This window comes from Siniperca chuatsi, linkage group LG11 (assembly GCF_020085105.1).
Source record: "Siniperca chuatsi isolate FFG_IHB_CAS linkage group LG11, ASM2008510v1, whole genome shotgun sequence".
NCBI lineage: Eukaryota > Metazoa > Chordata > Actinopteri > Centrarchiformes > Sinipercidae > Siniperca > Siniperca chuatsi.
In genome coordinates, this window is record NC_058052.1 from 15,000,331 (window position 1) to 15,020,413 (window position 20,083).

Consider the following 20,083-nt stretch of genomic DNA (forward strand, 5'->3'; position numbering starts at 1 on the left):
TGGGTCTGCTTGTGCTTGTTGCCCAGCCATATCTGTTTTTAGAGATGAAAATGAAAATGAAACTTAGGCTGTAATAAAGTGTGGTTTATTTCAACATCGCATGCAACAGCTGTGGCAAACACTACATTGGTGAAATGGCAAGGACCCTGGGCAAGAGACTGAATGAACACCTGAAACAGAGAACATCAGCTGTCTGTGAACGTCAGACCAAAACCAGTCACATCACCGATGGGGAACAGTTCAAAGTCATCGACCAGGAGTCAATGAGCGAGAAGGAATAAGGCAACCGCATCAGACACCAAAGTCCATCCTAGATCAGACACAGGGGTACACAGGTAAAGACTAAACTTCCATCCCCAAATTCTGACATTTTTGAAAGAGGTGCAGATTTTTGAATGTCTAGTGACAAGATGCCATTATTATTTTCATTCATAGAAGAGAAGATAAGAGAAGGCCAATATAACAGACTTAAAGCTACTGAGATGTGTCTCAGAGTATATCTGTCCTGACATTGCTTGCCTCTGCATGTTACTTTTACTTTATCTTCACTGAAGTGCACATGCACACACACACACACACACACACACACACACAAACACACACGCTCTTACACAAACAGAGAGGGAAAGAAAGGGGCAAATGACCAGACTAAATAGTTTACTCCTCTCAGACTGCTGAGATTTGGAGCAGACAGGCTCTGTCACAGTCTCCCACACAGACAGACAGAGAAATTAAAAGCAAAAATAGCAGAGCAGACAAAATTCACCTTTAAAAGATTTGTGACATCCAGTTTCTACTGCTTGATCTCTGTATTTGTATCACAGTATTTCTACACACGTGCCATTTCGACCCATAACTTTCCTACTCATGTAAAGCCTGTCAGTCAGTCTCTCATGACATTCACTACCAGAGACACAGTGGGCAAGCTCTAGCTGGCTGAGCAGCAGTAGAGGAAAGAGAGGAGCACACAAACACACCATTCTAACAGCATAAACTATGACAGGCCACACATACTGTATACATGCATGCAGAGATAGTGGGAGAGACAGCGACAGAGACAGTTCATTGACACTCCCTGTTTGAACAGGTGTCTGTTTGACAAGCACGGGTGTGAGTGTGTCTGATTCTGTGTGTGTATATGTGGAGGCCGAGGTGGGGGAGATGTCACTCCTCACCACAATCTGTAAAAGTGTTAAAGCTGCTTTCTCTGAAACTGATTCTAACTGAAGGTTTTTGGTGTTTGTGCAGTCTGTTTCATATTTCTCCCATGACACATGTCACATGATTTTCCGCCATTATTCCAACCCATAGGAAGATTAAAGGGCAGGCAAACCTTTTTATGATTTAAAAACAAATTTTTCCATGCAAAAATATTTATCAATTAATTGGTTCACAACCTCTCCCTGGTGCAGTTGCCCAACCCTGTCACAGGCAGTTGATTTATATTTACAGACATCATTGCAGGAGTCCTCTTAATGTAATGTCATTTTGTACACTTTCAAACTGATTGACTCACAACAACAGGTCTAATGATACAATTGTTTTTTCTTCCATATTCTAAATTAAAATATGGTGTTGTGGACTCACTACAGTGACTGGTGATGGAGGGAAATTCAGAAAATGTATGTAACTTATACAAAATTCTGCAGGTATCGTTATTATATTCCTGTCTACACACATACTATGACATCTGTCAACCTTTCTTTCAGCGTGAACCATGAATTTATGAAAATGGGTTATCATGACAGTTGAGTGTCCTTACAGTTTTTGTAAGTAAAATATATTTAACTCAAACTCTCTTTATTCTAACACAATTATTGCCTCTACCGCTTCTCTAATCTCACAGATGTTTCACACTGGACCCTCTGTAGAACCTGCAACGAGCTTCGCTGTTTCAAGAGAATGAATGAATCATGGGAATTTCAATGTCTCAAAGTTTCTATTTCCACTGGAGAATGAGATTCTCCTGCAATTATTTGTTTCATTTTAAGCTATAGTTTCATTTTTTAAGTTTTTCGACATGCAATCTACCTTTCAGTTCCACACCAACTACCCGTTTTGCTTTCGAGGGGTTATCAAAGTTTACTTTATCATGCACGATTTGCTGAATTCCAAAGCTTCACTCTCATAGCTGTTTGCACGGAGGCTACGTGTCCACAAGTTCAAATTGTGTTTTCAGTTGAGGGTCAAAGTTGAAATCTGCACCTGTGTTCAAGACTAAACAACTGTACCTGCTACAAACTAAAAATAAATACCTGAAAACACAGATAAACTCGGCATGTGTTTCTGGCAGTATAGAGGGCACTGCCTCGTTTTCATTCATCCCAGTCTTTGGTTTTCTATTCACCAGGGAAACAAAGACTTCAAATCTTTTATACACACCTAGATTAAAATGGCAATATGGCAATTACCAGTGAATAGGCAAGAACGTTCTATTAAGTCATCTTCACACAGCTAGCAAAGCAATCAGAAACATTTAAAGAAATCAAAAGAGGGTTCCCATCATTTAAGAGCAGCGACTAGAGCCCCGCTGCTCAGTCTTTATTCAACGAGTGCAATTCAGTGTCGGAAACAATCAGACATCAATCAATAAGAATGACAGCTTCCATGTATGTGTACTCAGTGGGGGTACGGATACATAACTTGTGGGATACTGAACTCCTTGAAAGTTAAATTCTTCTTTTGGGCACAGTACATTGTACACAACATTTGCTTTTGAGCACAGATAATGAAACTCAGTAGTTCACAAGCTGAAAACAGGCTGATAGCTACAGTTAATGCACAGAAATGGCCATCTTAATTCTGCCCTGGTCTGCTCCGCCAAACACGTACAGAAGGCATTAATGGTGAGTATTTGGATGAACCAAGGGTGGACTAAACACATAAATGGGGAAAAACAAAGGGAAAGTTTAAAGTAATATATTTGCTGGAAATGAAATACCATTTAAGGAATCAAAATTATTAAAAATAAATTAAATAAACATTTCAGATACCTCAGAGCCACTATAAATTTGTATTTTTCTGTCCAATTACATAAACATTTGAAAAAGGGGGAAAAATATTAGATTTATCATTTTCATTCCTTTAACTGCCAATAGCAAAACAAAAAGGGGAACCCCAAATCTGATCTATGGTCTCTTTTGTTAATGTGTGAAATCATCGAATACTGTTGGACAACATTTGAAATTACAGTTCAATTGATCAACATATAAAAGATCATCTTAACTTTTGCGCATTGCCATGTTAGCATGTTAGCATTTCTATAAAGGGTATCTGGGTACTGATCCAAGCCAGGAACTTAATGTGATAGATTAACAAGAAAATGTTCTCCGCAAGGGTCAATGTACGTTTGATTCTAAATGGCCGAAACACTTTTAAATTGGATCAAATCAATAAGATATTTTGATTAAGGACTGAATGCCTGCGTGTAGCCCAAACCAGACACCAAAATGAACTTGTCATGTCTAGAATTACTGTGAAAATAGTCTGTTATGTGATAAAAAAGGTTCATCCATAAATCCAATAAGGAGTCTGGATCAGGAGTCAGTCATAATTTGGAATGGCAAACTCAAGGTTTGGATGGATGAAAATAAAAATCTGGTCCTAGGACAGCAACATTTATGAAACTAGAAGAGAGTTAACAAAGTAACACTACTGCCCTCTGCTGACTACCTTTCCAACTCAACTTGTGCGTTCTTCACATTTATCCTCAGTTTGGACAAATGTAGTGGTCACTAGAATGGCTGAAAAAAATCTCCAGATTAACTAGTTCTATAATACTGTGTAAACGTTTTCTTCTAGAAGACAGAAACAATATAACTCAAACCATACCTAGTCTTGAAACAGTGTAGCAGAAATACTAATCAAACTGGCTTTGAAGAGGTCTTTCTTGTCTGCTATGTCTGAAAGGGATGGGACAACTGAGGTGGGTTTTAGTCAGATTCTATGTGCGTATCGACTTCATCTTCTCCTCATAGGGAGGGCAGAGCAATATTAGATGAGATTAAACCAAGGAGATATCTACATCTAAGCCTCCATGTGCTGCGCTCTCCTCTTGTTGTGCTGATGCTTGGTGAGTCCATACTTGAAGAACTCATAGACCGACCAGCTGATTGCTGTGGAGGGCATCTGGTAAATGACCCTCGCCTGGACTCCCTTGAAGAAGCCCTGCAGGCCGCCCAGCCTGTAAACTGTCCGGAAGGCATGGGCCAGGCCTGAGATGTGTCTGTGGGCTCCTTGGCCTTGGCCCTTGCTGGGGCCTTGGCTGGAGGACAGGGAGCCGAGGGTTAGAGACTCCTGGGTGTTGAGCAGGGTCTTGCAGACGTCCAGAGGTGTGGTGGCTGCAGCTGCGATGGCTCCAGCCAAAGCTCCAGACAACATGTGGGATGAGGGATTGTACTGTCTGTGGGGGTTGAGCAGCTCCTGAAGGTACTCGTAGGTCATGAAGTGGAGCGCCTGGAAGGGCACATTCATGGTGAGCTGGGTGGTGTAGCTGCGGTAGAACGCAGCAGGGCCCTCTTTCTGCCACACGGCACGTACACAGTCCAACACGCCACGGTAGGGCGAATTATACATCTGCATGCGCTGCTTCACAACTAGGGACACATGGGTAGATGTGTTGATGGAGGAGAAGGCCAAATGCGTCCAGGGTTGGCAGTACGAAGGGGACGAAAATGGAAAAAGAAAAGAAGAAATTAGTGAGCTATTATCTGCAGTAAAGCTGTCCTTTAAGCACATGTAGTTTCAATAAACACAGAAAGATGTGGTATGTCAATTTAATAGCTCAGACAGCTGTAACCAATCTAACAGCTGCACACGAGGACTCTGACCAGTGTCCTACTGATATGTTTGGGCAGGTGGACTAGAGGCAGCTGTGAAAGTCAATATGTGAGACTGCAGGATTAAGGCCAACATGTGAAGATGGTTAGCCAAGGCGTGGCACCTGTAAGTTTATTCACTGAAATTTCTGTGTGGCAAACTTTTGTTTAGAGAGAGAAGATGTCTTTATTCCCATCCTAATTCTGTGGTCAAAGGCAAATGGCATTGTACTGTAAAATGTTGCCCTTACCTTCAGCTGGGTTCATGGCTGCATCATGAAGCAGTGTGGCCACACACCCAGCTGTTGCTGAAACAAACACACCTCAGAAATTACTACAAATTGAGATAATGAGCAAGAATAAACAAGGAAAATAAAAGAGACTGCAGTTAAGAGGCATAAAATGAGAAAGAAACAGCATTTTCACTTGCAACAATAAGAGCACAGCTTTCACTGCATTATTCCTAAAAGCTGTAGATGTCATGCTCAAAATAATATATCATCATAGCAGAATTGGTGCATATTCAGCAAATTGCACAGGTAAAACTAGAGATATCACGCCTGACCGAATTCAGAAGGCCAAACCTGAGCAAACAGAGACACCTAGTGGACAAGGCAATTCATTGCTCGTTTGAGAGCTTTAAACCAAACTCCTAAAGCTTGAAAAGATAGGACCAACAGAAGAGAGAGCAGATGAGATGGGAGAAAGAGGACTTACCCAGCCTCCCACTAAACTGGAAAACAAGGAAGAGAGAGAGTAGGGAGAACAAGGAATAAGGAAATGGTTGACATTCAGAGTAGCGTTTTCAAATTGAATCTCTATTTTGTAGCGGAGGTGACTTTGCTGAACTTGACAAATTGTTTTACTTTTCAAAAAGCCAGCGACAGTTTGTCAGCTGACCTTTGCACTTCCTTAAAGTGTACAACTGTAGATATGAAAAGGCTCTATCCAATTTGAAGGCCTGCCAGGGGTTTTTAGGACTGGACCCAGATTACGCTGAGTCAGTAACTTCATAAATAACACTGGTGTTGCTTCGTATTAGGGTTGGAGTTGAACAAGTCCTACGTATCAACCAATCTCATGGTCATCTCAAAGTTAAGATACACGACCTATACATCTATGATATATGTCAGTGTTAATGTGTGTATATGTATGTTTTATGGTACCATTAGCCAAATGACTGTTAGCCCCTGGGTGAATGACATCACTTAGAGTCTTTTTGAGTTTCTCATAGCAGGCAAAATAGAGGGCATGGGCAGGTCCCGCCCCAACTGCTGTTGCATTCAGCCCTCTCATTGGCCGCCACACTCCCTCTGTGGATACAATTCGGCGAAGAGCATCCATCACGTTCCTGTAGCGGGCTGCGGGGTCGGGCTGGAGGCTCTGCATTCGTGTCTGGAAAAGGGAAAAGGTAGAATGTAGCAAAGTTCTGACTCAACAGTGTGCTCCCTTCCCACCCACCAGGGCTAGGTATTAAGTTTAGTAATATGTCCAATGAATTCGACCTGAATTTGATATAAAAATAGAATGTAATCCATACTTTAAGTTTTACCTTAATCCGCCTACTACTTAGTACTACTTAGTCTGCCTACTACAGCAAAGAATAGCACAGCAATGAAACTAGTTCTGAATAGAGTGCAGTGTGAATAAGGGGTCAAATAAGGGAAATGAGGTGTTCGACATTGTGTGTGGTGGTGTACATGCATAATTGAATAGAAGGAAGTATGGCGTTGCAAGCTCCAAGGTCACAAAGGGACATAAGCTGACTTCCTGTAAGCCTCTTTTCCCACTGACCGTGAAGCAGACGTTTCTCTCTTCCTCTTAACACACACACATGCACACTGTGATAAATGGGAGATTATATAAACATTATCTAAAGGAACGAGTGCAAGGGATCAGTGTTTCAGTCTCCTGCTATTTCTTATTTAGAGAGGGTTGCCTGGGGACGGACTGGGTATGTGTGTCTGTCTCTGAGGAAATAGCAGCGACATAATGCCTGAATACCAAACTTCCAGCTGAATGAACAAATTTACACCCCACTGTGTATGTGCATGTAGTTCTCTAGCAAAGCATAAACATGGCCCCATGTCACTCTATACTACAGCAGTGGAATGCAGGACCCAAAGAGAGCTAGCTAACAGTGGTATATGCATCAAGTTAATTCACACCTGGCACACAAACCTATTGCACATCTCTTTGCATGATAGTGAGAAGAGACTGTCATCTGAATACTGGCTTCCTCGTTCATTCATTCATTGAGGCCCCATACAAAAGCATGCACGGGTGTCTTGCATGTAATAACTATGGGTCCTGCGTGTTTATCTATAGTATGTTTGCACATCTAGAAAGCAATGACCTTTGTACTTAATGTAAATACTACATCGACCACTCTTTGAAGAAGACACTGAAGACTTTTTGGTTTCTTTCAATGACAAATTCAATTCAATTGAAATTCCATTCATGTTCACTTTACAGTATACACTCTAGCAGACCTACAAATGCAACACGCTTTTTTAAATCCACAACCAATTACTGGGATTTAGGATACATCGAGAGCGAATGACAGTATATTCTAAAACTATAATTACACAACAATCTCTTAAGTGGGGAGCTTATCGTATAGGAGGAAAAGTCTTTATTTGGTATGGGGGAAACCTCTAAATGAAAAAAGGAATGTGTTAGATGCATCACAAATATTTTTTAGTTTCCTGCAAATATCTATTTCTCTGCATAAATGTGTGGCTATTTCTGTGCAGTAGACTTAATTTTGCTGAGTCACAATGCCCCAAATCTCCTGCAGCATGCTTGGAAAGATGCTGAGATCCAATAGTGATGTGGCAGACACTCTGCACATGAGAAGGCTCTGTAAACATTGCTCTTGTCCAGGTTTGGGGCTGGACAGGCTGCAACAGAGTTAGACTCCAGGTGGAAGAGACATGGATGAAGCAAGGGCCTATGAACAGCTTTTCAGTCTGACATGGACAGCTGACAATACTAAGCTCATTGCCACTTGCCCCATCTCGCTAACCCTGTGCCTGTGTTACATAATGATCTGCATGACCACAACTAGCTGACCTCTCGGGGCAATATCTCATGCCGCATTAGCTATGTTTAAGTTAAAAACAAAATAAAACTAACTCATAATAACAGAGAAGACCATATGATCAGAACTGAAGTTGCATGACTCACATGCGATCAAAAGATCTTTGCAAACAATTAGTTACGGGGTATGACGCAGTAGTTAGGCCTGCTGCCACACTGTTAAACTACCAAACTGTGTGTTGGGAAAGTAGCAAGATGCTGCACTGTGGACTGAACAAGCCAAAATGTCTGTAAACTGCAGTGTATTTCATTTCTGTGTGCCTTGTAATAATAATGGCAGACATGGCGTAAGTGACTAGAAACAACAACACTCAACCAAGCCCTTGTTTTTGGAAACAGAGTATAGCTTTGGTCTCCCATAACTGTTGTTGCAGTTGGAATTAATAACTGGTTCCACTTGTTAGCTAACGCTGCTTGAATTACTTAACTAAGGTGTTCGTTTCCGATTTACTCACACATAAAATGTACACATTAGTTCTGCAACATTATCCGTTGAGGCTTTGACAGCAGATTGATTTGATAATGTTGAGTAGTTTTACACAAAGTGACCAAATGGACTCCTGTGTTTGACCCTGCTAAAGGTTGTCCTAACAACTAGCTAGCAGCTAACATTAGTCGTAGTTTCGTTAGTCTTATAATAGCATGCTAACAAGTTAGCTAGTAGGGATGTGAAACGCCAAGGACTAATATTAGGTTAACTGAGCCGACTGACCTTGTCCTCACAGCCGTCAGCTCTGCAGCATGTTTAGGTTAGCGTGCAAGCTAATAAGCTATGCTAACGAACATGTTGGCTACAGAACACAACGGCTGTCAACGCACCGAGCATTAATAAAAAGTTGCGGGTCAGCTGATTAGCCACTAAGCTATGCTACCTTGACACAGTCGATGGGGAACATGAGACAGTGCTCCATGATCCCGGCCACGGCTCCAGCCAACATGTGGGTGCTAGTGGAGGCTCCCTGTGGCAAACCCTCATAGTCTGGTTCAGAGTCCTCTGTTTGTGCATCTTGTGCACTGCGGATGCAATCAACAGTCTGTAGCTCTGTTTCCCCTCCGATCCGGGGTGTCAGGCTCCCTACGATACTTTCCGAAATTCCCCAGAATCTGCCCCCCAGCCATCGAACTTCTGCCCCGGCAGAAGCACCAGCAACCCCGGGATCATTGCCTGTAGTCTCCGCTGTCATCCGACGCCTCCTCACAAATCCATCTGCTTCCATGAGAAACCAGGTAATGTGTTAAGTCTTTAGGCACGCAGGAACGGCGTCTTGTGGGTGATTTCAGTCCTAAAGTTTTACATTCCCTCGGGGTGGTTTGTTTCACTTGTCCGCTACAGTCTTCCCTCCACGCCGCTATACTTCCCGGCCAGAGCCAAGCAAGGGAGGCCGTGGCGGACAAATACTCACCGAGCCCCACCACAGGCCGCAATGAGGAAGTAATCTCTGATTGGTTACTATAGCCAAGTCCTACTTACGCTATTGGGTGATAGACATGCCACTCATGATTGCATTTTGGTGAAGACTTCCAGCTCTGTCATATGGCACTTGACATGGGGTATCGCTACCTTTTATTCAGTCTTTGATCGCTACACTTCAAGTGCATCCGCGAAAGCTATCAATAGACACGTAGGCCACTGTAGGCCACTCTAAAAGACATGTCTTAAACTGAAAATGAGATGAAAACCAAGAGCATAGGATTCTTGTATACATACAGTATGTGTTCAGTTTAATTTGTTTACACTTGAGTTGTCACTTAGTGCTGCTTATCTAGTCCCATTTGCAGTGTTGTGAACTACAGCTTTTACCAATTGTTGCATATCTCTGAAACTTACATTTTTAGTTTACATAATGGAGCCTAAGAAATTAATTCATCAACTGATTAACGTGTAGTTGGTCAGCTATGGGCAAAATCAAGCTGTGTAAACAGCTGAATAACAACAGCTGTGTTGCTAGTTTATGTAGGCTAGATTTCCAGCCCTCTGACTTTCTTACTACACTATCAGTGTTCACAATACATTAGACCTACTGACATTTCTTCACATCACACACTGAAAAGTATGGACAAGTGTTTCGGCTCTTTCTTGTGCTGCAGGCGTTCAAATACATGAATTCGTTCATTCAGTCATTCATTAATCCGTTCATTTCTTCCTTCATGCTCCATAGAGCCTACCCAGGTATTACACATGGACACATTATTTACACAAGCACACTACACCTCAAATCTTTTGTCTTTTTTGTCAGTCAATTTTTTATTCAGGAAACATGACACAGTCAATTCTTCAAAATCTGTACAGTGTCTTTCTCTGTTGAATTTTGTTCCCCTTGACTAACAATGTACTTACTCATCATGGGTAAAAAGTAAACGTACATATGTACATATGACGTATGTCCTCAGTGTGGCAAGTTACAATGAGGAAAGAATCTCTTAAGACACTTACAAATGTTTTTTTCTGCACTGTAACACCTTTTATGATCTGCTATGAGACAGTAGCTTAAATTTCATAATTATGAATGCTGAGAGTTGTCAGATAAATGTCTCCACCTGCCTGGAGGACAAGGAGCACATTTTTCCCCCAGAAAATGAGGTAATTGTGTTTTGGTGCAGCACTGTTATAACATAATTTAATTTTCTCCTTTATTGCCTGGGAGAGCCTTCAAGGGCCGTAGTGTTGAATTTCTGCCGACAAAGGGGAATGAAGTGTTAATTTCTGCTTACAAGAACAAAATCTCCTGCTTCTGATCTAGTTATGGTTGATTGGCTGTTGTCCGCAGACGTTCCTTAAAGGAAAACCAAGCAGACAGCATATCAGGATAATTTCTCTTCCCTGAAACTAATGCTACTCTAATACACCAAGGGAGAGGCATGTTCGGTCTAGCGGGAAACTCTAGATCACCATAACACCTCATTTCATTCCCTCTGCCAAGAGAGTGCACAATCTATATAAGCCTCAGGAATTATTTTACACTGTCTAAGCAAAACATAGTCAAAAATCCACATTATATAGACAAGATGAGAAGATAACTTGGTTATGTTCTGCTGTGTTTGGTTGTTTTTGTACCAATTAACACTCTTCTTTCTTTAGATCCCAACAGGCAATATCCTTTTCTGGCTCAGTCAACTCCCTGGACAGCTGCTTAGGCCCACAGATGATCTATGGCCTCTTATCTTATTAATGCATGGTAAGTGAGCCACTAGGCCAATATGACCTCTTCAACAGCAGCACTAAGAAACCATTCTGTGTTAAGGGCTCATCTTAAAACTCTAAGGTAGGCCCTTACTGTGAGACGACTTGAGCCCAACCCCAAACCAGCTAAGAGAGGATGTCTTGAACTGCACTTTCTGATTATTATATTTTTTTTCATGTCTTTTGTGTGTATATTATGTGTGAAAATACCTTTACAAACAAGTCACATGTGCTCTGTGGAAAAAATGTTGTTTTTCACATGCAAACATTTGTATCACATTGTATTCTGACATCTTGGCATTTTTTTATATTTACATATTTGTACATTCCGGTCTGGAAAGAGTCTGGATAAGAAAGTCTGGAAATTAATACAGTCATCAAGGTATTTATTCATAAACTGGTTGGCCATCTCTTAAGCTGTTGCCAATATCAAAACATTTTACATTACACACACAAAATGCAAATATAATGTGAAATGAATACATTCGTTTTGACTGACCTCACTGTTAATGATGCAACTTAAAAGTTGTTGTATGAGCTGTTTGTGGAAAACCCTGACGCAGAGCTCTGCAGCTGGATTAAATTGAACAACTGTGCCACCAAGTGGACAGCTGGATAATGACAGATTGATTAGATGGATGGATGGATAGATAGATTCAGCAGGAATAAAATGACAGTGGGCTGAGCAACATGCTTCACTGAAAGGAACTGCTCAATATAATTATCTTATGTCTGATTGTTTCTCTTTGTTTCTCATTGTTACTTTTACCTGCATTTCTTGCCATAAAATACATGAGTTTGTAACAAGTTTTTAATTTCCCAAGAAAATAGTTTGAACTTAATTTGTTAATTGATGTGTAACAGTGCTCTTTTTTATTATATCAATGTTTTTCTGTTTTTTTTTTTTGTAAGTACAGAACAACAAGCAGAACAACAACAGCATAATGGTAACAAACTAATCCAGCAAATGTGACAGTGTAAAACTTGGGCTGTTTCTGAAAAGGTAAGAAAATAGAAACTGGCCCTAGGTTTATTTATTTAGTGGGTCGCAGTCCTTGAGCTAACACGAAACCCGGATCTACTTTACGCAGCTCTAGGGAGAAAAGGGGAGGGACTGGTGTAGGATCCTGTCTCAGACTCTTGCCATGGCTGCAGCGGTGTGGACTGGCCGCGGACGGAGGGCTGTGACTGCTGTGGGGACAGTGACTAGATCCAGATCCAGTCACGCCGCTTTGAAATCCCAGTATGACGCGCTGGTCATCGGAGGAGGTGAGACATGTGGACTGTTGGAAAAAAAAAACGTGCGGAAAACACAGGAGCTGTGCAACATGGAAACAACCCGCGCAGCACGCTGCAACATGAATGCAAAGTTTTTGCTAAGTTTGCAAAAGTAATTAGAAAGAATGTTATTCTCACTTCCCAAAAATTCTTTACCCCTCTGAGAGATTCGGCTCGGTCTATTGCTTAACTGTTTTGCAAGATTCATCTGAATTGTTCAGCTTTGAACTCATTTAACTTTACTGGTAAAAGTACTGGAGAGCAGCTTGCACAATGTTTCCAACAAACATTTTATTGAAACTTAAATTTAAACAGCCGTCACATTTAAGCAGAATTTTTAGTAATTTTTATGGGGAATTGGCATTTTTAGGAAAACTGTCATATATTGACATAACTGACATATGTTATATTTCATTGCAGGACACAATGGACTGGTGGCAGTGAGTTCATGCATTTGTTTCCCAACACCTTGTAATACAAGATAGGGTTCAGCAACAGGGTAAAGGTGATGTGTGTTTGGTGTGTGTGTTTGTAGGCTGCCTATCTTCAGAAGGGAGGACTGAAGACAGCTGTGCTGGAGCGCAGACATCTGCTGGGAGGAGCAGCTGTTTCAGAGGAAATCTTTCCTGGTTGGTTGGCTTCTGGCTGGGATACAAGCCTGGCTTAACCTAAGTCAAGTCATAAAGGGTCGGTTCACCCAAATTTAACTACGAAAAAGCACACTAACAAAAAACACATTTTCTTACTCACCCCTATTATCTCAATGTACAGATACTGTATACTAGAATTACTTTCTAACTAACAAATACTCCATTTGAAAGCTGTTGACAGCGTGTTCTGTGGATTAGCAACAGCAACACAGGAAAAACCCCCAAACTATCTGCATGGCTTGATACCACTAGTGGTACGTGAAGAAAAATGGTTTTCTGTAATTTGGGTAAACCAACCCTTTAGCGGTGGAGGAGGTTTAATTTTTGTAGACTGCAAACAAATGTGTTATAAGGGTGTGTGTTGTATGAAGTCCTACGTCCTAAATATACTTTATTTTGTCCTTGTTAGAGTAACAGTACTCTCGTGTGCAGGTTTCGTCTTCTCCAGGTGTTCCTATTTGCTCAGTTTATTAAGACCCCACATATATGCAGACTTGGAGCTCAAGGTAAACGTGGCAAAGTTGTAAAATATATTAATTAATCTCATTTTGAGAAGTGATTGCTCTTATTTACTACTCTTCATATTTTTGTGCATATATCTTCAGAAACATGGGCTGAAGGTGTATATGAGGGATCCCCATGCTTTCACCCCCATGTTGGAGGAGGGGGTGAGAGGTGCACCACCAAAGTCTCTCACCCTGGGCTCAGATTTGGCCATGAACCAGATGGAGATCGGCAAGTTCTCACAGAAGGATGCTAAGGTGATTTAAGCATTGTGATAGCCATGGTAAATGCTTGACTGTATTGTGCACGACACTCTCCACCAGTATAAAGATATTCCGTCCTTTTTCTCACTCATTCCCACATCCCTACGCTAACCCTCACCCATTCTTTGACATGGACCCAGGCTTTTCCAGATTTTGTTGCACACCTTGAGAAGCTTGCAGGAGCTATCCACCCTCTTCTAGATTCCCCTCCTGTAGACATCCCAGGTGTTACCACTGGATCACTGAGGAAGAGGCTCGCTGCAGCTAAAACCCTGATGCCTATTGTCAGATGTGGTGCGTTGGTGGATGCTTGGGAAATAGTTCTGCATTTTTGATGTCAGAATAACACATTATTCACCATGTACTCATTTTGTTTTCTGCAGCAACTGAGTCACGATGAGTTATGTTTTTAAATTTAAAGGTCTGAAACTGGGCACAAACATTCCAGACTTTTATGAGATTATAACTGCACCAATAATGAAGGTTTGTTATAGCTTTCACAAAGTTTGCCATTATTTGCTGTTTTCTATTGACTGCATCTTAACCAACTCGTGTTTTGCATTGTAGATCCTCAATCGGTGGTTTGAGTCAGAGCCACTGAGAGCAACGCTGGCTACTGATGCTGTGATAGGAGCCATGACCAGTCCAAGTAATCCGGGTAGTGGGTGAGACATATTTTAGGGCACACAAACACTTGTAACTACAGGTTTAAGTGCATTGAATTGACACTGACCTCTCAGAAACACTGATTTTATGGTCTTGCTTTGAAGGTATGTGCTCTTGCACCATGTGATGGGAGAGTTGGAGAAGGAGAAGGGATCGTGGGGTTATGTGGAGGGAGGCATGGGATGTGTGTCTCAGGCTATTGCTAGCTCTGCTCGATCCTATGGTGTAGACATTTTCACTGAGAAGGTAATGTGGTTTTGATTAATTATATTGATTTGATGCTTATTTTGTGGGTTGATGGAAATTATATTCCGGCATCTGTATTTTGGTCTTCTATGCATACAGTGTGTATCCTTGTGCAGGATGTAGGACAGGTCCTGGTTGGATCAGATGGTGCTGCGAAGGGAGTGGTGCTAAAGGATGGCACAGAGATCCACAGTAAAGTTGTTTTATCTAATGCCACCCCATATGTTACCTTCAAGAACCTCACGCCACAGGTAATAAAGAAAAGTAATCACCACATGTAACCATGGCACCAGACAATATGATTTATTCTGGCTTCCTGTTTTCATTGTAGGCTGCCCTTCCTCCAGAGTTCATCAAAGCCGTAGATCAGATAGACTACACCTCGCCAGTTACCAAGATCAATGGTAAATCTGTTGTGTTTCTGTCATGCTAATCGCAAAACCTGATCATATGATGATCTTAGCTGGTACCTGTTGTGTTTTAACTGCTAAAAATAAGGGAGGATATCATCAATTGTATCCAAAGGTAAAAAAGGCTGATAAAACATTAACCACTCCTGAGGTCGTGGCAGTGGAGACTTCTGAGGAGCATGATTATGTTTATCATCACAGTAAGCCTCAAAAAGAAGTAGAATTGAAAAGAAGATGCCACTTGGGCTCCAAGCTGTGGGGGTTATTGTCTTATCTCTGTGCAAGCGTTGTTTCTTCAGCCATATGTTTAAGATTTTTAGGCGAAACCCTGCAACTCTTTAGTCATAGTTACTATTGGTCTGTTTTGTGTTGAACCACTTCTACAAGAAGTGGGAAGGTGTAAGACAATGGAGGCTTGGCAATAAGGCACAAACAGATGTCGTGTATCAGGAGGCATCAGCTCTTAGTCCTCCACTATTGAGTACTGTATATTATTACAGTGTAAGAATAGGTCACTGCCTAAGCTCTTGGTACTCTAAACACAAGTTTAAAAGTTTGGGGTATTAGAAAACTGTGTAAAGCACACACAACTAACCAGATGTTTAGAGTTCTTCAGCTTCCTGTGTGGTGCCATTTGTAGCTTCTGCTTGTTAATTACAGTAGAGCCTGAGCTGTAGGGCTTTATTACTCTTTACGAAGTCTTTACTCCTAACTGATCCTTTACAGTGCATTGCTTCTTAGACTTAATGATAATCTGTTCTGTTTTGTTGAATTTATTTTAACAGTCTTAGCTTTTTTAAGGTGAAGGAATTGAGCAGTGTTTGGCACAACATATTGCATGCACTGAGAGTTGCCCTAATAGTAATTCAAATATTTAGTCAACTGAAACTTAAGCACACACTTTGTTGTACCAAAAGTAGAAATATACATAAAAAACGACACATGATCTTAGAGCAAATACTGATTCCACATTATTTTCTAAGTTGTGACCTGTTTTTACAGTGGCAGTGGACAAGCTACCAAACTTCCTAGCATCTCCCACACCAGATGATAAACCTGGACCCCACCATCAGTGCTCCATTCACCTCAACTGTGAAAGCGTGGAGGTACTGGAGACTGCATACAAAGAGGCTATGAACGGGCGTCCCTCAGCAAGGTACATAATTATATATTCACACTCCTACATAAGTGAACACAACACTTTCTCTTAATTCAACAATTTACATTTAGCAACCAAATCATCCCTGTGGTTAGCGGAGCATACATGCAAGAGATACTACTGGTGATAAACATTTGGACAAACAAGTTTCAATTAATGTCCCAGCACAGATTCTCTTCTAAGTCGTACATAAGAGCTAGTCATACATTTCTTACTGTAAGTGTTAGGTGCTTGTTATTGTAGATTAGTGATTAACCTTGCAGCTGCAAAAAGTAGTACTCATCACCACTGGTGGAGGAAGTATTCAGATCTTTTCCTTCAGTAAAATTACTAATACTACGCTGTAAAATACTCTGTTACAAGTAAAAGTCCTGCATTGAAAATGTTACTCAAGTAAAAGTATGTGAGTACATTTGGGAAAATGTACTTAAAGTATTAAAAGTAAGCAGAAAAATTATTATTACTGATGCATTAATGTAAATGCAGGATTTTACTGTTGTAGCTCATTTTTAACTATTTTGTGTAGGACTATAACTAATTATTATTTTCTTTGTGGATTAATCTGCTGATTATTTTCTCCATTAACAGTTTATGAAAAATCAGAAAATAGTGAGAAATGCCTACCCAGAGCCCAAAGTGACAACTTCACAATGCTTGTTTTGTCCAATCAACAGTACAGTAATAAATCAAAATTATTAAAAAGAAAAGCAGCATATACTATATTTGTGAAGCTGGAACCATGAAATGTTTTTACATGAAAAATGACTCAAACATTATCAGAAGAGTTGTCTTAATTGATTAATCGACTAATCTTTTCAGCTGTACTTGAATATACTGTTGGGTAGTTTAATTTATAGCAAAGCATCATTTCATAAGCTCTTGATATGTTTTGTGTGCAAAAATATAATTTTTTTAAAGAAACTAAAGCTGTCAGATAAATGTAGTGAAGTAAAAAGTATTTCCCCCTGAGATGTAGTGGAGTAGAAGTAGAAAGAGGCATGAAAAGAAAATACTCAATTACAAGCACCTGAAATTTGTACTTAAGTACAGTACTTGAGTAAATGTACTTAGTTACATTCCAGCTGCTTATCACTGTAAGTAAAACAAAACATATCACAAGTGTATACTGCACCTTAGAATGTCTTTCCTTATAATGTATATGTCTTAAAACTATAATATTATGTTCCTTATAGTGGATAATTTCTCCACACATTTATGTCAACATAACTCCCCAACAAACTGGGTTAGGATGTTCACATATCCTTATCTCAGAGATAACACTTGAATGAATAGGCCTTCACTCCCCACCATCTTGCCTCATCATGCCCCTGTATTCCTGTAGGCCCATGCTGGAGATGACCATCCCCTCTGTGTTGGATCCTACTCTGGCTCCCCCTGGCTGCCACGTGGTGTCACTGTTCACCCAATTCACCCCCTACTACATAGAAGGCAGGGAGTGGACTAACCAGGACAGAGAGGCCTTCGCAGACACTGGTAACACACAATGATCCAGGACTTCTTATAGTTTCCAAGTGTGCCAAAAGCATGCATTGCTACTACATTTATTACTCAGGCACAGAATTTCTAGCATGTTTGCTTGAATCTGATGTTAAACTGATAAATATTTTATAATGGTAGAGTTAGAAAGGAAAATGTTCATTCCAAAATGAGATGTACACCTTTTGAAAACAGGAATTTACTTTTAGAAATTTACAGAAACTGTCATATTTTGAGGCCATAATCTGTCCTTTTTAAATGCTGAATTTTCCCTAAATGGATAAACAGTGTTTAAAGGAGTGACACTCTTTAAATGTGTACTGATTAATCTGTTTCAGTGATAAAGCATGTGTTTGTCTCTCTCTTCAGCATTTGACTGGGTGGAACAATACGCCCCTGGGTTCAAAAAGTCTGTGGTGGGCAGGGACATCCTGGCGCCGCCTGACCTGGAGAGGATCTTTTGCCTGACTGGAGGGGTACATACTGTACACTGTAGACAGTGTAGAGCTGAGCAGCAATTTGAATGTTGATACACATCTGATTTGCTTGACAAAATCAACTGTTCACTGGATGAGGAAGTAATCCGCGTCATCTGCAGTCTTCTGTTGTTTGCTATCCGCTCAGGGACAGACCTGTTGTATAAGCAGTTAATGGTTACAGACAGCTTTACCAACACCCATGAGCCAGAATCAAAGTTCACATCAACTGTGTAAAGTGACACTAGCTCACTGAATGATATCCGCTTCAGTTTAGTGCGTAGGACTTTATGAGGCAGTCATTAAACAAATGGCAGGCTACTTTTCTCATAATAACATAATTCTATCAAGAAACAAAAAGAAAAGTAAACATTTTGGTCTCATCTTTACAGAATATCTTCCATGGATCAATGTCACTGGACCAGCTCTACCTAGCACGACCTTTGCCCTCTCTCTCAGACTACCGTTCACCAATTAAAGGGCTGTATATGTGTGGCAGCGGCTGTCATCCAGGTTTGCTTTTAATGCTGAACCCTCAGCTGAATATTGAATAGCAAATGTGGCTGTTTGTTGTGTATTGTGTAGTGTAATATAAGTACAATAATTTAATCATTTTCAAGTTATGCTCTCTGGTGATAGAAGAGCACAGTTAACAAACCTTTGGACCTTTGGATGAAAGCTTATCCTTGCTGCTGATGATAAAGAAATGAAATCACGTGGTGATGTCAGGTGGCTGAGTAAACTGTTTCTTATTTCCATACACAGAACGAGACTGACTCATTCTTGTCCATTTTATATGTTTAATGTTTTTTTTAGGTGGTGGTGTGATGGGTTCTCCCGGCTGGAACGCAGCACTCACTGTCATGGCTGACCTGAAACGTCACTGAAACAACTGACAGCAATCAGTGTGTGGTCTGCTCATCAATGTTCAACTTCTCTTTTGTCTGATTTGTGTGAATATGACTCATTTGATTCACACATTTAACCACTCACTCCAACTATCTATCTGATCAGCTGTCTTTCAACCATATTATGTTGTGCATCCTGTTTGTAAGGGTTGATTTAATAATATAACTGACTCTTTTTATAGACGTCAGAAGTCCACCACTGGAAAAAACTGGATATCACTCCTGATATTAAACACTTGCAATACTGCCACACAACCACATCCTGTTGTGAAAGCACTTGTGAAGTCATCGAACTGAGCCAGCAGAAAATACCAACAAATTAATGTTGAAGACAAATGCATTTTAGAATAACTGATACTTAATGGAATTAACTAAAACCATTGGTGTAATGATGCACAATGGGACTTTTTACAGCTTTGTATGAATAGATTAAAATGAATTCAAGCAAATGTGTTTAATTGTTTTCTAACTATGCATAACGATTATTGGAGTGTTTTATGTTGTGCGGGACTGATGTGACATTTTAGGATATCAGGTTAGAAATCTGATAGGTCTTTTTCACAGCATATATTTTAACGTGTCATGGTACGAAAACACAGGTGTTACTAATAACATTAACGATGGCTCTGTTCTATTCAAGTGTCCCAGTAAGTATCAGGACCCTGAAACCGAAGCAGCTAAATGGAATCCAGCCATCATTAATTTTATTATTTACACCTGTGATTTTTCCTACTGTGTCATGTCAAAATGTCCTTCTGTTAAAAAGGTGTATTTGGCCACAGGTTTTCATATAAATGTGGAACAACAATTAAATTATTGTTAGATTGAAGTTAGATAGAAGTTAATGTTAGATGAATTTTTAATCGAATGTGGCCTAATGGTTTTTCTATGAGTTTAGTACAGAAAACCATTATTTTACTTTTTCT

General features: G+C 40.4%; 2 protein-coding genes across 7 annotated transcripts; one reads left to right on the top strand and one right to left on the bottom strand.

Annotated features, from left to right (window-relative positions):
- Positions 1-2,496: 2,496 nt before the first annotated feature.
- slc25a28 (solute carrier family 25 member 28) lies at positions 2,497-9,351 on the bottom strand. Of its 3 annotated transcripts, none has more exons than XM_044214580.1 (4): positions 8,792-9,351; positions 5,984-6,212; positions 5,069-5,125; positions 2,497-4,595 (listed from the first exon to the last, which is right to left on the bottom strand). In XM_044214580.1, the coding sequence occupies exons 1-4, from the start codon at positions 9,134-9,136 to the stop codon at positions 4,027-4,029; spliced, it is 1,200 nt and encodes a 399-aa protein (XP_044070515.1). In that variant the 5' UTR covers positions 9,137-9,351; the 3' UTR covers positions 2,497-4,026. The 3 variants fall into 3 exon arrangements, with proteins under 3 accessions (XP_044070515.1, XP_044070517.1, XP_044070518.1); XM_044214582.1 differs by lacking the exon at positions 8,792-9,351 and adding an exon at positions 8,632-8,759; XM_044214583.1 differs by lacking the exon at positions 8,792-9,351 and adding an exon at positions 5,535-5,550 and having other exon boundaries at positions 5,984-6,161.
- A 1,662-nt stretch (positions 9,352-11,013) lies between these two features.
- On the top strand, positions 11,014-19,606 carry pyroxd2 (pyridine nucleotide-disulphide oxidoreductase domain 2). 4 transcript variants are annotated; one of them, XM_044214499.1, is made up of 19 exons: positions 11,014-11,095; positions 12,018-12,103; positions 12,192-12,369; positions 12,799-12,818; positions 12,914-13,007; positions 13,461-13,534; positions 13,634-13,789; positions 13,936-14,089; positions 14,217-14,278; positions 14,363-14,460; positions 14,566-14,707; positions 14,824-14,958; positions 15,039-15,111; positions 16,120-16,273; positions 17,619-17,770; positions 18,143-18,249; positions 18,642-18,762; positions 19,066-19,154; positions 19,340-19,606. In XM_044214499.1, the coding sequence occupies exons 3-18, from the start codon at positions 12,246-12,248 to the stop codon at positions 19,134-19,136; spliced, it is 1,737 nt and encodes a 578-aa protein (XP_044070434.1). In that variant the 5' UTR covers positions 11,014-11,095; positions 12,018-12,103; positions 12,192-12,245; the 3' UTR covers positions 19,137-19,154; positions 19,340-19,606. The 4 variants fall into 4 exon arrangements, with proteins under 4 accessions (XP_044070434.1, XP_044070433.1, XP_044070435.1 ...); XM_044214498.1 differs by having other exon boundaries at positions 11,015-11,095; positions 19,066-19,606; XM_044214500.1 differs by lacking the exons at positions 11,014-11,095; positions 12,018-12,103; positions 12,192-12,369; positions 12,799-12,818 and having other exon boundaries at positions 13,438-13,534; positions 19,066-19,606.
- The last annotated feature ends 477 nt before the right edge of the window (positions 19,607-20,083 follow it).